Source organism: Tyto alba, unplaced genomic scaffold, assembly GCF_018691265.1.
Source record: "Tyto alba isolate M040663 unplaced genomic scaffold, T.alba_DEE_v4.0 Super-Scaffold_48, whole genome shotgun sequence".
NCBI classification, from domain to species: domain Eukaryota; kingdom Metazoa; phylum Chordata; class Aves; order Strigiformes; family Tytonidae; genus Tyto; species Tyto alba.
Genome location: NW_024881324.1, coordinates 12878162 through 12894715, shown reverse-complemented (window position 1 = coordinate 12894715; position 16554 = coordinate 12878162). Strand labels below are relative to the sequence as shown.

The window sequence follows — 16554 nt, the reverse complement described above, 5'->3', positions numbered from 1 at the left end:
GGGAGAACTTTCTTGCATAGAATGAAATCTGTGCTAGAGCAGAGGCCCTATGAAGGACCCGACACACATAAGGTCTGCTCAGACTACTGACCTCAGGATTAACTGGTGGCAAGAGCCTTTGCACAGTTGCAAAGTTCAGCTGCCATTGCTGTTTTCACTTACCTCTTCTCATGCTGTCCTGAACAGTCATTCATTTCCTGACTAAACTGGTGTATCATCATTTTTAAGAAGAGGATCCAACTGGCTGCTTCTCCTGATCAGTTTTAAAAACATTGCTACCCAGGAACCTGTCCCTCTTGTTTTGTAAAACGTCAGCTGAATCCTCAGTTGGCAAAAAGAAATGTCATCCCCTTGCCTTCAGCAGGAATAGGTCAGGAAATTGGACTGAGCAGAATTTGGAGACAGCCAGACAGGTATTTTTCCTCTTCCTTATATCTGACTCTCATTTTGAACATAATGTATAACACGTTTTTACATGAACTCAGGGAAGAAAAAGGACGATGTGCTTTAGTGCTTATGTGGATTCAGTAAATTACCAGCTTGTGATTTTACCCCCTGTTTCCATATGCATTTCTCCTAGAAGCAAAAGTCTTGGTTTGTGCTATTCTCACCCCTGCACTGTGCTGGCACAGTGACTGGTGTGGCCATTCAGTGAACCGGATTGGGAATCTAAGTCTTTTTTTATTTTTCTACCTGGTAATTTTTCAACCACATCAGCTCGCTAGTGTGGTTCATCACACATGCAGGCACTCAGGCAGATGTGCTGGTTTAGTGCAGTAGGGCAAATCTGAGAAGCAGGGAGAAGCACCTGGAGACAGGATTGGAGAAGGATTTGTGCAAACATCACTGCTGCTCAGTTTTATTGACTCACCCATGTGCTACTAAAATGCTCACCCAGTATTTGGGGAAAAGAAAATAGATACAGGCTCAACCTTTAAGAAAAAAAAAAAAAAAAAGAGATGGAAAAAAAAAAAAGACTCCAGGATTGATCTAAGCATGGGGTTTGTAGGTAAATGCTGAGCCTGATCCAAATTCTTTCATTACTTTCCTACTTTCCTGTGGAGTTTCTGTGTGTTGCGTGATATACAGAATCAGAACTGGGATCTGCTGAGATACAAGAGACTAAGCTTGTCCCTGCCAGTGCAGATGTGCTAGCAGTGTAAGGAAGCTCTCATCCAGCTTAGAATTGCTTACAGATGTTTTGACTGTCCAAGTCCCATGCAGCCCATGCCTTGGACTGATGCTTCAGCTTCTATGGTGGATTTATCCTAGTGAAGAGTGAGATTGTTTTAACCTTTCCCCATATGGATGCTAGAGGAAAGTCACAATAACATCAGGTATCGTGATACTGATTAAATCCTGTGGATAAAAAGTGTGTGGGTGTCAGGAGTGAGATCTTCAGATGTCTTTCTCCCTTTATCTATTTCATGCTGCTCAGTGATCTGATCTTACTGGCTTGTCCAAACTGTGTCACTGTGTCTTCACGTTTTGGTAGAGACTACAGTGCAAAATGTCACAGGGATGTTTTAGTCTCCCTCTTCTTCCTCTTTAAGGGCTACAGTGTTTCCTGTCATCTCTTCCATTTTAAGGAGGTATAGTCCCTCACTGAACCGACACACCTACCACCCGTGTTTGCTCAGCCATCTCTGCAGAGAGATGGTGCCGGTGGCTGGGGAGAAGAGTTTGTGCATGGGAGTGCAGTGGAGAGACACGGTGGATGCAGATGATTCGGAAGGGAGCACGAGTAGCATTGCAGACCTCTCAGCAGTGGGTGCCTAATAATTTTCATATTCTTTGGTACTGTGTGTGTTTCAAAACACCAGCCATCCTGGCTATGTGTGACAATAATTAGGCAAAGTAGAGAACAAACTCTGATGATCTGAATGGTGTGACCTCCCAGTGGCACTTGGCGAGGTGACTGTTCAGGTGTCTGTAGTCTGTCAGCTACCTGTAACCTCAGAAGGAGCATCTCCTTCCTTGTTTGTTACTTTAGTTAAAATGAAGATCTACTGGCAGAGATGATGGTGTTTAAGGTCATGCCATCAAATTGCAGCATCTTATGTATAATAAATACCAGTCTCCTCTTCTGGCATTCCAAAATCAGTAATTTAAGAATGACTTGAGTTCATTTCAGTTAGCTGTCTGGATTAATAGTTGCTGTCTGGGTGCAGCTGTATGTCACCTACACTGAATTACCTACAACTAAGACAGGTACGTGGGACTGTGGTGCAGGAGCATGTGGCACATATGAATCTTTCTGCTGTGACTTAGACAATTGTGTCAATAATTTGGTTTGGGTTTTTTTTTGAGGAGAAATGAGAATATATGTCTTAAAGTTGTTTAAGAGAGTCTCCAGTTCAGAGAACAACAGACTGCAGTACTTTGAAAGTAGTTCGTGCCCCTGTTAAGCCATTCTTCGTTATGGTACAGTCGTAAGTCATAAATAGTTTATTTGTTTCTTGGCAACTTCTTATTTCATGTAAGAATGAAAGAACATATATGCAATGGAATTTTTATGAGATCAACATTTAATCCCTGAAAAATATTTAGTAAACATCAAGATTTCCCCAAAACTGGTGATCTTATCAGTCCCAGAAAACTTGCAAAAGTTAATAAAAAACTAGCCTTTGCAGAGTGACTGTGAATGTATATATACAGTTATATATACATATTCTTATACAAGTACATGTGGTTACTTTTCCTTGTAGCCCCGTCATGGTCTCTCAATCTCTGCTGTAAAAGGCAGTGTAGGTCGATAAAATGAAAGGCAGCTCCTTTCTCACAGCTATTGTATACATAAGGAAGAGGTACAATAAGTGAATACAGAACAGTAAGTCAGTGAGAATGGGGAGGCCAGGATAACATGTATGAATACAAGGGAAACATGGATGGTTATTCAGAGCATTATATTGAGGCTCCATAAGATGAGATCTCTATTACATTTCTATGTATTTCGAACATGACATTAGCTGATCTGCAGTATGTCCTTGGACATGTCATTTCCTCTGTATTTTTCAGTCTCTCTATCTGCAACAGGGCATAAAGTTAATGAACTTTTATGTCAAAAGGCCATCGTCCCCAGAGTTTTTGTCCTCCTCAGGGCAAACCAGCCTTCATGCAAGGATTCGTGTCTCAGATGTTTCCTAGTCCCTGGACTTCCCCAAATTGTCTTGGGGTGCAGATTTACAACAGGCTTGTTTGCAGCATTGTTTTGTTAGAAGACTTCATCCTTATTTTAAGATTGCCTGAGGTTGAACATGAACTTGAAAAGTTGAAAGCAAAGGGTTAACCTCTTGATATAAACTCAGTAAAGCGTAAAAGAGAAAGAGGTAGTTCAGCCTATCAAGGATATGCAGCATCTTCTGTGGCTGTTCCTTAGAGCTTTCCTAAGGCATCTCTCAGCCCTGAAGCAAAGGGGACAAATGGTTGAGTGACATTCTCCCTTTGGGATGCTGTCTTACAGAGTGGACTTTTCTGAGTTTTTTGTTTGTTTTTCATTGGCTTTAGGCAGTGAAAGGTAACTCAGCAGCACTTTTCTTTCCTATCTGCTGTATTTCAACACTGGCCTATAAGTCTAATGAAAGGGTTGCTGGCCTAAAGAGGTTGTGGCATTTTCAGGGGATTCCTTTCCCCTCAGTCTGTTGGTCTCTAGTGTTCCTCTTAAGAAGTTTTTCCCTGTTTGCTTTATTTCCAGGGAAGCTAGCGTTGGCAACACAGAGCTCTTTTGCCAGGGATGGCAGCAAAGGTTTGTATTTCCTACCTCCTTGGCTTCCTGAACTGGGCTTTTTTCCCCTATCACCTTTTAATGCAAAAGGATAAACAAATGCACAGTGTGTGTTCAGTTGGAGCTACAAGGAGCTATCTCTGCTACTCAAGTAACTTTCTGCATTTTAAAGACCATTACATTATTTTATGCTAAAGAGTTGAAGAGTACTGCCACCTAGTTCATCCTCCTACTCCAAAACAGGATCAGGTCTACTTATAGCATTCCTGACAGACACTTGTATAACCAGACCTTAACGATTTCCAGCAGTGGAGACCCTACCGCCTTTCCAAGCAAATTTTCAAGCTGAATATTTCTGCAGTATGAGCTCATTACTTTCATCTCCTGCCACTTGTGAATGTTGATGAACAGATTACTACCCAACTCTGTGCAGCAGCACTTTATATATTTGAAGGGTGTTTTCATGCTCTCTCTTCTTGAGGCTGAGCAACCTGTGTTCTCTCAGTCTTCCCTTATAATTTGTGTTATCTAGACATCTGCTTGTTCTCACTGCTCCCCAGTGATCTGCCTCCAGTTGCCTCACATCTTTCTTGAGATGTGGAGAGGGTACTTGAGCTGAGCCAGTAGCTGTGTTGAGTAGGGCAGAAGGATGTCACTCCAGTTGCATTCCAGCAGTTCGTTCCAGGGTGGTGCTTGCTTAACTTAAAGCAGGGAAACATCATCACAGGTTCACCTTCACATCATGATTCTATGTGGTCCTTAGATTACCTGCACAGCAGTGCTGTATGCCCAGTTGTCCCCCATCCTCTGTGCCTGCAGCTAGTTGTTCTTGACTAAATACAGAAGCTTAGACTTGTCCTGGCTGAATTGTATCCTTCAGCTTTTCCAGTTTGTCAAGATTATTCTAATCTTGTCCTCAGTTATACTTACTGTTCTACCCAGTTTAATGTAATTTGCCAGTTAACAAACACTTCTGCTGCATAACCTATTCCATTAATGAAAATATTCTGTCATCCGGGAGCCAGGATGAAGAACCCTACAGGAACAATCTTTCAGATTTGGCTATGAACTGTGGATAACTGCTTCCAGAAACAACAAATTATTGGCAGCTGCTGCAGCCATTTGGACTATCACCTTCTAGTAGTAACTATATTGATCACCAGTTTTCTTGTCTACCTTCGTGCAACTCCCTCCAAGGTGAAACATTTAGGAAGACAGATTTTGTACTACCTAATTTTATGAACTGGATGTATTCTTCTTTTTTTCACTTTTTGTTGTAACTTTTAAAAATTTTTCCAAAGATTTTTCAACTTTGTCTGAAACTGCTTGCAGCCACCAGTGGATCCATGTTTTACGGCATATTGATCCTAGACCATTTTTTCTTACCTAGTTTAGCTGACGGTAAAGGTATGTGCCTTATGTACCTACACACCTCTATACACGCACCTGCCCCCCATGGTGTTTGCTACTTCCTGTAATTTATTGTTTCATTTATTGATTTATTAGCCCTTTATGCCCTTACAGAGGGAAGTTAGGTTGTTTTGACTATATTTGCTCGATACATCCATGTTTTCTATTTTTTGTCTTTTTTATTTCCATTTTGTGCTTACAGGTGTTTTGGTTATCTGCACCAGAGTCTCTCTGGGAGTTTAAAGTAAAAGCAAATGGTCTATAGCTCCTATGACTTCCTATTTTTTTTTTTCCATTTTCAAAAATAAGCACTCTGTTTGACCTTTTCCAAACATTTGGTACCTTACTTGTCCTCCATGAACTCTTGAAGACAGTTGATAACAGCTCTGAGATTTCTTCTGCTCATTCCTAAAATATCTTAGGGCAAAGTTCATCTCTTGGACAATTTGAGAATATTTGATTTACTCTAGTGCTCCCTGTGTATTCCCCATTCTGGGCTGAAATCTTATCTCTTCTTTGCTGGTATTAATTCCTGATAGTGAGAGGATCAGCTGGCTTTTTTTAGTAAAGGCGTAGCAAAAATGGTATTTTGATCTTCCTAGTGCATTCCTAGTGCAGTGTCTCAATGGCTTTCTTTCCTTTCTTGAGTGGCAGACTGATAATTTCATTCTAGTTACAGAATGATGCATCTCATTTTGTGCCCTGACCTTTTAGTCTTCATGCCACATGGTGTTTCATTGTGTGATGCTCGTATCATCTTACTGTAGGAGGTGTTCACTACACATACATCCTATCACATTCACATTTTTCTTTTCATTTGTCTTTTCATAAAGATTAGCCATAATATTAAGGGGGTAACGTGCCAAACATGGTAGTTGGAGTTTTCCAAACTAATACTCATTTTGACTGCTGTAAAAGTTCTGGCCAGCACCCCTGCTTGGTATATGTTGTCATCATTGACTAGTTTAAATGATGCTGTGACATTTTCACCATCGTTATATTCAAAATAACCAGGCAAGCCTCACCTACGAGACACAGGTTCTTTGTCTATTGCCGTGGTCCAAACATATTACCTGTGCAAATGGGATGCAGCAAAAGAAATGTTTAACAGCCAGACGGTTTTCCTGTGTGTTAACACTAGTTTAATCTGCTGGCCATTAGTTATCCTTACTTTGAAGACTTTTTCTGAGTTGGCTTCACAAGGCAGCAACTGTCAGAAAAGCATTGAGGCTGTGTGTGAAAAGCAATGTGACTGTCTGTGTGGAACGACACCACCCAGGAGGGTAGGTGGGGAACTTCTGCATCTCCAAAACAAACCCAGTTAGCCAGATTAAGGCTCATAAAACCTGACAACTCTGAGAAGAAAAATGACGTATGAACTGGAAGGAGGTACTAAACAGCACTTCATTGTGCAAGCAGCTCTAGAATTTTCACCAGGTTTAACAGATACTGTAAGCAGCCCCATTGAGAAACCCCCTATATTTGGACACGCACAGGTACAAATGTTTTTAAGTTGCCTTCTAGTTCTGCAGACTGCCCAGGGGGGAAGGCACTTTTAATGCATTGCTTTTACAGAAAAAAAGGGCAAGTGATTTCTTTTAACCTCTACTTTCAATTTTTAAGTCCCTCCTGTCTTCTAGTCTCAGGTTAACTCATCTCTTACTGCACCCTCGTTCTTCTCCCAGCCCTGTTTTCTCCTGATTTGGAATTAGCTTGTCACTTAACAAACAGCACATTTGGTTATCCTTATGTTGGCTCTGCACTTTTCTCTGCCCTGTCCATTGTATGTGGGGTTGAGTTGCTTTTTCCTGCCGTAGCCTGTTTTGTTTCCAGTGCTGCTGTACTCTTTACAGAAAATAAGAGTGACTAGAAGTGTGTGTGCATGGGAAGAGTAACTTAAAAGAAGGGTAACTCAAAGGGTCTGTGCCTGCGTTTATCCAAGTCCCCCTCTCTCATCGATTTGCTGCGTGACCTTGGTAGAATCATTTAGGTTCTCGATCTGAGTCCAGAGCCATGTTCTTCTTTACCTCAACTCTCAGCAAGTGTAAAGGGAACTTAAACACTGTCATGCCCTAGCTCCTGGGCCTGCTGAGGACAAAACCACTAATCTCAGTGATGAAGCCTGTACAAGTACCTGAAATAGCATTCAGTCCTTCCCATCTACTTGTCTGCCGTCTAACTTTGTAGACCCTGACTTCTGCTAGTACTCAGTGGAGATACATCCGAACCAGCTGTCACTCCTATCCATCTTAATTTCTTAGGAGAATGAATTGGTTTAAATTCTCACATAAATTTCTTTTTTACTCGATTATGAAATATGTTTTAATTTGACAGTGATGTTATTTTTAGTAATACTTTTTGTAGCCTTTAGTATTAACATCTAGTTGGGGGAAAAAAAAATGCTAAATATTTATACTTCTCTTCTTTGATCTTTCACTCAGAAGAACTGAAAAGGTATCACACTTCACATTTTTACTATAAATATTTTAGATAGCATTTGAAAGAGTCCAAATTCACCTCTCCTGTTGGATTTGTTCGGATTGTTGAGAGAGGTTGTCACTCTTAAGTGCTTCCAGATGGCATTTCAGTTGCCAGTGGTTGGAAACTTTTGAGTGATACTGTTCTGGCTAATGACCACTGATGGAATAATTAATATTGCTGTTTGACAGAAGTAGGACCAGAGCCTCTTCCATCCTCTTACTGGTACCTTGTGGCTCAGAGGAAGATGAATATAATGTCTTCGCACAAGAAGCACAACTCTGCAAACACAGTGTATCTTCCAGAGTTACTCTTTGAAAACAGGTTTTGTCCCTGACCCATTCCAGGAGTAGCCAGTTGCTCTGGAAGGGCACAAGGGGTTGTGAATGAGATATCCAAGTCATGAAGTTCTGCCAGACCCACAGAGCCTGTTGCTGCTGGAGCTGCCCCATTCTACCATTAAATTACTAGGCATTTAGGAGGTAAAGAGAAATATGGGAAAAATGGGGGAGCCAGCAGTGACAGAAAATATGTTGATTTGTTGTGGTTTTACTCACTGAAAATGTAAATTTTTCTGTAAGAATTTTCTGGCTAGCAGCCAAAACACTTCAGCTGCCAGTACTGCTGGGACTTCCAGGTATTGCGTGCTTCTGTTCTTCTCAGTATTCTCTGATTCCTTATCAGCTATGTCAGCCAAGTTTCTTTTCCAGAGAGAGGAGGTGATCCATCATAGGAATTTTTTGCCTTTGCCTCTCATGGGAAATGCAGTCCTGCCATGGGTTCTGACTACACAGGGAAGGAGAAAGTCAAGGAGCTTAGATGGCAGTTCCCATGAGACATGATATCCAAATTGAGTTATTTTGTTCTTTTGTTTGCTGGGTTGGAGAATGTTTAAGCCTCTAGTGGTCAATTTTTAAACAACAAATAGCAAAAAGTACTACCCCTCGCATTTTGTTTTGGTGAAAATGTGATTAGACTTTGGAAAGTGTTTGACGTGGAACCTTTTCAGTCAAACCTAGGGAAAGTGAAGCAAAATAAAACCCTGTGCTGTACACAGAACAGTTATTTTCTCCTGTCTGATGCTTAAACTATTGCTTTTCCTCTCTTGCTTCCAGCATCCAATTATTTTTCTGTATTTAGTACATAAGATTAAACGTCTCAAGTATTTTACCAAACAACCTTCTCTTGTTTGCCACCGCAATGAGTAGAAGTTACTTCACTGGATTCTGTATGTGTGTGTTTGTATCAGAAAGTTTGCTTTTTCCTATCTTTATTCCTCCTATGCAGTCCTTGTATCTGTTGCAGTGATAACCCTGAATAAAAACTAGGTTTTTGTACCCTATTCTGAGCCTCACAGGCTTGCACATGTTCTGATCTTTGTGTTCATGCCCACTGCACAGCTTTCGTTCCTGAAAGGCTCAGCCTTGGTAAGTTGAGAGACTCATTCCATTAAAAGTGCATAATGTTGCATCTATCTGACATGATGAGAGCTCCGGGGTTACTATGCTGACAGCAAGGCAAGTCTTGAAGATATTCAGCCTCTAGCCTACTCCTGAATCTTCCAGGATTTAGAGCAGCATTTTGAACTGACTCACTAGATGGAGTGGTGAGCTCCTAAAAACTGAGGATGTCCAGTGTGAACTGAGAGCACAAAGTCTGTCTTACAAGAGAGACAACTCTCAGTCACATCCAAATTTAAATCCATGTGGAATGGATTCCACAGTACTGCCATAGATCAGATATGATGGGAATTCTGTCATCAGTGCTTGATAGATGATTTTCCCAAAGAGAGGGAGATTGGACAACAAGTAGTCATCACTGATGGTGGAATCTATCCCCTTGAGAACTGGTTTCTTACCTGCTTTACAACCACTGATCATTGCTTTCTTCAAGGAATCAATGAATCGTTGTATTAAAAACAAAAAACAAACAAACAAAAAAAACACAGTCCCAAACCCCAAGGCTTTTCAGTTTTTTTCTGGCCTTCTTGTGGCAGCAAAAGTCTGTGTCACAGTTAGCTTATGATCCTGTAGGGACTTTGGATTTTCTTTTGGTATAATGAAGAATTATATTTTTCTCCTTATTCTTTACCCAAGTGATATTTCATCATTGCCTGCATGTAATGGATTCCATTACTTTTGATGCTGTGAGGCTTAAGAGCTTTTTAATGGGAAGTTCTTGGATCTGAGATAGGTTGACCGTATCGTTGGCTGGTTACTGAGATGACTGTAACAGTGCACAAGGGAAATACTCTCTCAGTTTCTTGTGTAACTCAGTCTGTTTACAAGAGTTGCCTCTGCTTGGGAGCTGGTGGAAGAGAGCCCTGTGCCACTCGTATTAGTTCTTTTGCTGGCATGTATCAACAAACCAAGGTGGTCTGTTGAAATGAGAAAAGGGCATTAGGAGCCAAAGTGCTGGGCCAATTGTTTCATTAAACATTTAGCGAGTACATCTAACAGCCAGGTGACTTTCTCTTTCAGGTGATGCTTGTCAATTGTTTTTTTCAGTGTATATCTGTTTGTATCTCTTCCTGCATGTAAGGAATTCGATTTAGGTAGAAGAGGAAAGTCATGATCAAAACTTTCTAACCAGTCCAGTGTTTCTGGATACTTGACAATGGCTTAGATCCTATTTATGGCTATTTAACAGTGTCTCAGTGACTGAGAAGCTGAAAAGTTTGCAAGTGATTTCATTTTTCATCTGCCTTTCATTATCTTAACTAGCAGGTGTTATTTATGTCCTTTGCCACTGCACCGTGCTCTTTATCTCTCTCAATGAGCTGGCTATTAGCAGAATTTTAACTTTTTTTCTACATTCATTCCCTTTTAAGCTTTTCTCTTAACATTAAAGAAAGAAAGAAAGAATAAAAAGGCCAAGCAGGTTCAAGGTTTGGTATTCAGATACAGATTTCATCAAGTCCAATTAGAAAAGAGCAAAAAGTCCATTACTGTCTCAATTTTGTGAAATAGAAGAACAATATTTCAATTCAACTGTCAGTGAACACGCATCTCTTTTAAAGTGACCACCAGAAAAATCCACAGTGGTCAAATAATGTTGACAGTGTCAACACAGTTATGTTGACCTGAACTATCTTTGAAACGGAACCATCCTTCTGTTAGATGTCAGCAGGAAAAGATGTGCAACAGAAATTACCATTCCCTCCTTTCCGTGGATTTAAATCAATTCTTCTGGAGGTGATCTAGTGCCCTTCACTAGCATCAACATCACCTTAAACAAAAACATATCCATTTTTAAAAATATGCTGTTGTATACAATACACTCTTCCAGAGAAACGGAGTATTAGCATTTGAAAGGACCGGTGAGAATGCATCTTTGGGAAAGGCCTTTGTTCAGAGAATTACTGCTATATTCTACGTGCATATTACCATGGTAATTGAATGATTTGCCATTGACAGTAAGGTATATAGCACAAGCCTTTTGTCGTTTTCCATGATGGGTTCCTAGCAAAGAGTGCTATTTGTCAGTTTAAAATTTATAGTATGACATTTAGCAGTTGTGCCTGCTATCATAGTGGTGGATGTGGTTTGAAAGCGTGAAACAAAAAGGAAAAGGTAACTACATCTTCTTCTTCTTGCAGTTTAATATTCCTCCCCATCTCCACTTATAACATGAACCATTCTGCTACTGTTGGAGCCACACAAAGCAAAACCAAAGTTGTGCTCTCCACATGGCTTTGGCAACTGTGATGCTAGTAACATGAGACAGTATTTTAATTTCTTCCCACCATCATCCCTTTCAGAACACAGTTACAATCAAAACAAGCCTTTCTCTTCCCTGAGGTCATTCCATGCATACTCAGAGCATGACATGATCTCTGTGAAATGTGTAGTGATCACTGAGTACTGTGTGAAGGTTTATGTCAGGTAATTACAGGATGAATCTTTTGGGGGGATATAGGATACAAACTGCTATGGCAAGAATTGAGAGACTCTCAAAGAGCCTCATTAACACAACTCACTTAATAGAGAGAAAATAATTCTCTCAAATACTTGGTTTACCATGTATGTAGATCTTTCATTTTAAATAATATTCTGTAGGGAAAGGTGCAATATAGGTATGGTGGTGAGAAGTACTGCTTAGTGCACTGCTCAGAGAACAAAAGAGATGGTACTCTCTTTTGCTTCTTGATGCTGTGGGAGATTGTCATCTCTACTTTTATGTTCCTCAAAGTAAATCCAGCTTTCTAGAAAAATGTCTAGTTCTGTGTTGTCCTCAGCACAGAGCAGGGGTAACCTTCCTACAGAAGTCTCTGTGTTTCCATGCTTTACTTAAGACAGATGGAAAGTAGAACACAGTTCAAAAATATTTCTTTTCCCCACTCACAACTGCCCCTTTTATCTCCCTCTTCAAGTACAGGATGGAGAAATTTTCATTCTTCTTATGGTATTGAATGTGGATGAGACAAATGCCAATACCAGGCATCTATTCCTTAGGCAACATTTTGGTTACCAGATGACCCTCTGTCTTAGTCTTACCTAACCGCTGAGACAGGTTCCCCAGTATGTTCAGGTGTTTTGCTGTTGGTAGCTTCTGTGTTCAGCTTTCTAGCCAAGTTGGATTTAAAACATCCTTCTGTAGACTTCCATGCAGGGAAAGCTAACACATAGGTATTAATTTTTATTGCCTAACATACCTTCTCATTCTAGCCCTGGTCCCAGTGTCAGGTTGCTTTCATGTTTGTTTTATTAGACTAGTGGCAGACTAAGGCTCCTTAATTTCCTGCTGTGTGCAGACACCAGGCTGAAATACCAAAACGTCTATGCTGACCTACCGATTGGTCCCATGCAATGGATCTGACCTGGCAGTGAGCAGCTCCTTAGCACGTGGAGGCAGCTGCGTGCCAACTCCTGAAAATCACGAGGCAGAGCTGTTTCCTCCACAAAAGCGTGTAAAAGAGCATTAGGCATTGTTTCAGTCCAGTGTTTGTTCATGGACCATATTCTTGTTTCCTCCTGCGGCGTCAGAATAAATCCCTGTCTTCCTTTTCCCTTTGAGCCGTGCTTCTCTGTATTCACTGTGTTTCATTACCTGAAAGCCGCAGGCTGGTGCAGAGGAGACTTGTGACACTGAGATCAGCAGAAGCCTAATGGGAGATGAGTCCACGTGACTTTGAACCTCATGGACTTGTCTGGTGGTGCAGTTTAGGTAAATAAAGCCCAATGTGCCCACTGTTAGGCTTCTAATTCTTTTTATTATTTTTTTTTTTAACCTGGTGAAGCTGCTGTTCTAGGTTTTGGCCTCAAATTTTCTGTGCTCAAGATAGAGAGCTACTGCTTCTGTATCGTCAGGCTGCAGCATGACATGCAGCAGAGTTCATTATGCATTAGCAGAGCCATCTTTAAGGTAGGCAAACACTCTGTGACTCTGCAGAACAAAAGGAAAGCAAGAAAGGGAATCAGCGAACATGTATTATTTGCTGACAATAATTATTTTCAGTTGCAGCTGACAGCAGTGATTAATCACATTGTCTTAGTATTTTATTTGGGGGTAGGAGGGTAAGTATTAGGAGGGGGAAGAGCCAAGAAGTACTCTTCCCCATATCCCTTGAAAAGTTAGCTAATATTACTCTGAAAACAATGCTTAAGATTTTGAAACATGCAGTGTGTCTTTTCTTGAATTAGCATTGAACCATTGTATTCCTCTTTCTAATTAATAACATACCAACCATTGATTTATGTGTAGCCAACCATGTGTATTAGTAGTTACATCTTTTTTTTCACTATAATTAAGATTAGATTCATTACATTTAAAGCAATCCCTGTCTTATTTCTTCTGCACCAATGCTTAACTTCAGCTGCACTAACAGAACTCTAGCCCAGTGCTGCTCCATAAGACCTCTACCCGTTACTAATTTAAATGCCTTCTAAAGATGCTGGTTTTCCACAACACCCACAAGAAACTATATGCCTCCTATTCTGACCTATTTAATTTGCCTCATGAATGAACTGCTCACTAGGGTGGAGGGAGGGGGATACATAAACACGTGGGTTGAGAGAAATCGTTGCCTTCAGTTAACCATGACCAGTGAAGAAACAGTGCTGTAGCTAGTCCTACCACAGTTTAAATAGCTTAAGCTAACTTGTGTTTACATTACATTAAATGGTGGTAATGAGTTTTCCATCATGGGATACATTCCCAGTATATACAGGACATCAGGATTGAGTCTGTGACTAAACAGACTTTCACCTAAATAGACATAAGCTAAATAGACTTTCAGCCAAAGCAATTTGCAAATGTTTTTGATCAGGTGGGCTGCTGTAGCACCATTAAAAGCTGAAATACCAACAGCTGTAATGGTATTCACCAGCCTGGTTTTGAAAGTTGTTTCTATTGAGCCCCAATTCATTATCCCTCTCTCCTATTCAAATTTCTCTCTTGCAGTATAGCATTTGGCCAAACCCTTGCTATTACATTTACTTGCTTCTCCCAGGTCTGTCGTCTCGACTGCTTTGCAGAGGTGGAGCAGAGCAGAGCAACACCTTCTCCACAGTTCACCTCCCCTTCTATTCTTGAAGATCACTTTTCTACAGCACTTAACCTGCACCCAGGGAAACCTCTTGGCTGGTTTTTAGCAGTTAACTGCAGTCAGCTTAACACTTTCTGAAATGCATTTTGCCCTTTCCAATGCTGGTCAGATTTAACTTTATCTTCAGAGCACACAAAAATGGAGGAATGCTTTAATTTGAAATAACTTTTTTGTTGCAAGCTTCCAGTGGGATCAGGACAAGCTTCCCACCCATGTTGGGTGGGACAAAGCTGGTATCAAATAGCTATTCTGAGATAAAAACTACCTGTGCCCATTTCTAGTGGGATTTGAGGTTGAAATTAGTATCTTGAGAGTTATCTTTGTGGATGAGCACATATAACCTTAATTTTAATCAAATAGTCATAATAAACATGGTTTCTAACATGAAACAGTTTTCAGGAGAGAGGTGACCCAAAGCTTGTTGAATGCACTTGTGTGCCATTAAATGCAGAGTTCTGCCAGTCTGGGAGATCCTTCTGTCTTGATCTCTGGTTTCCTGTTATTTTTCCCCTCAGATTTTCTTTCTTTCACTGAAGTGAGTGTTTACCTTTGAAGGAAGAAGCTGTGTGGGCTCGATTTGAAGCTAAAAACAAAAAGGATGCCACAACTGCCATTTAAATTCAGTAATACAAGTACTGCAATTGGAGAGGTGCCCTTGCAAGAGCTATGTACTCCAGCCTGGTTTTGATGGAGAGCAAGAAGATTTTTTGCTCTCTTATTCAACTTACTGGTTTCGCGCTAGCTTGTCTTTGCCTAACTCAGCAACTCTTAAATACATTTTTTTTCCCATCATTCCCTTTTCTCTATTTCTTTTCCCTGCTCCCTTTTGTCTTTTCCTTTCCACAGCAAGGGGTAAGAAGTTTTGCCGTGTGTGCCTGCTGTCATGTCTCACCTTGTTTCTTCCCAAGTTTGCTGGGCTGCTCCTGCACCTCGGCTTCAGCGCGGCCGGTGCCCGGGCGCTGCCGTTTGCTGCTCTGCTTTGGGAGTGACAGCCAACCTCATCCAGCGTCTCTGTCCTTCTCCCACAAACAGAGACTTCAGATACATTTTTGCCCTTGTTTCTAGTTTCCAGCAAAGGCAAAGTAGTCACCTGAATCGAAAAATAAATATTCTACTCTGTTTTGAAGCTGTGTGTTCGGTCTCCTGCATGACAAGGCTTTGTGAGAGGCCCTGCATTAGCTAGCAGCATTGCTCTCCAGCACGCAGAGGTTGCACGGTATTTTCTTTATGCCCATCCCTGCCAGCCCCACTGATCTGAGGGGGTATGTGTGTGCAGCTCTACCTCAAGGTAGCCCTGTTACCACCAAAATAAGAGAGCTGTGATGTCAGCAGCAGTTCAGTGAGGTTAGCATAGCCCTCCTCCTGGGCCTGTTTGTTCTGGTAAGAAACCACCACACTGCAGTACAAGTTGAGGTGTAAGATAGATTTCAGCAAAGTCCTCTGCCAAAATTAAAATTCAGCTCAGTCCCACCTCTCCGGACTGTGTATTTTAGCATTAAGGTAATTTTCAAGCAACAGGAACAAAATTAGACCGCAAATAAAAAACGATCCAGAGGGTAAGTGTTTGGCCTTGTGTATTTGAATTTGTAGGCACGTGTATTTACGAGTCCTCTTTTGGTTTATGTTTTGTAGGACAACGAAGGTCAGCCATTGCTACCGTATCACTTACCGCCACCCGGAGAGGACTTTAACGCAGCACGAGGTGCATCGCATCCATCAAGCTATTGAAGAGTCAGCAGTTCGAGAACTTGGGGTTGAGGGCAGGTTCTAGCATCGCTGGTCTGAAGCCCTAATGACAGTTGCATTTTCCTTTGGTTTTTTTTCTTCCTTTTTTTTGGGGGGGGGGGGGGGGAGTTGGGGGTTACAAGGAAGGAGAGGGGTTTTGTAACTGAACCTAGCACATGGAAAGCGATTGATAAATGGGCCAATGGCAAAACTACCAGGTAATAAACAGTACTACTGACAAATCATTGACAAAGCACTGGCGCTTTATTTTAAGAAATGGGGGACCAGTAGTAATGTAAGATTTCCCTCCTGTTACAACAAGAAGTACACTGCCTGGTGGTTTTCTGTGTTGTTAATTGGTCCCCGGGTTCCATTAAACTGTAAATACTTGGCATTATTTCTGTGTTGACAGGATCTTCTGTCCATGCAGTGAGTGAAGTAAATCAAAAACACAGATTAGATCAGGAAAGAAAAATCCATCCCTCCCTCTTTTTTTAAAAAAAAAAATGTCAGGTTTTGCTTCAAGAAAGCTTTCAAGAAGTATTTCTTCAAAGTTTGGCTCTCTTACCTGGGTATTGTTTTCATCTGCTACAGAGAAGGAACAGTGGCCCCCGGGCCAAGCTTGGCTGTCTTCAAATGCTGGGTCATTGGTGAGTCTGTCTGTTGGATC

At 41.1% G+C, this 16554-nt stretch overlaps 1 protein-coding gene across 11 annotated transcripts in view; it reads left to right on the top strand.

Moving 5' to 3' along the window:
• Positions 1–16129, top strand: part of FARS2 (phenylalanyl-tRNA synthetase 2, mitochondrial) — a 254990-nt gene extending 238861 nt beyond the window's left edge. For all 11 annotated transcript variants that reach the window (XM_042806612.1, XM_042806609.1, XM_042806611.1 and 8 more), the window contains one exon: positions 15792–16129. In XM_042806612.1, the coding sequence (XP_042662546.1) occupies positions 15792–15930 (139 nt within the window). In that variant the 3' untranslated portion in view covers positions 15931–16129. The remainder of the gene's footprint in view (positions 1–15791) is intronic.
• The last annotated feature ends 425 nt before the right edge of the window (positions 16130–16554 follow it).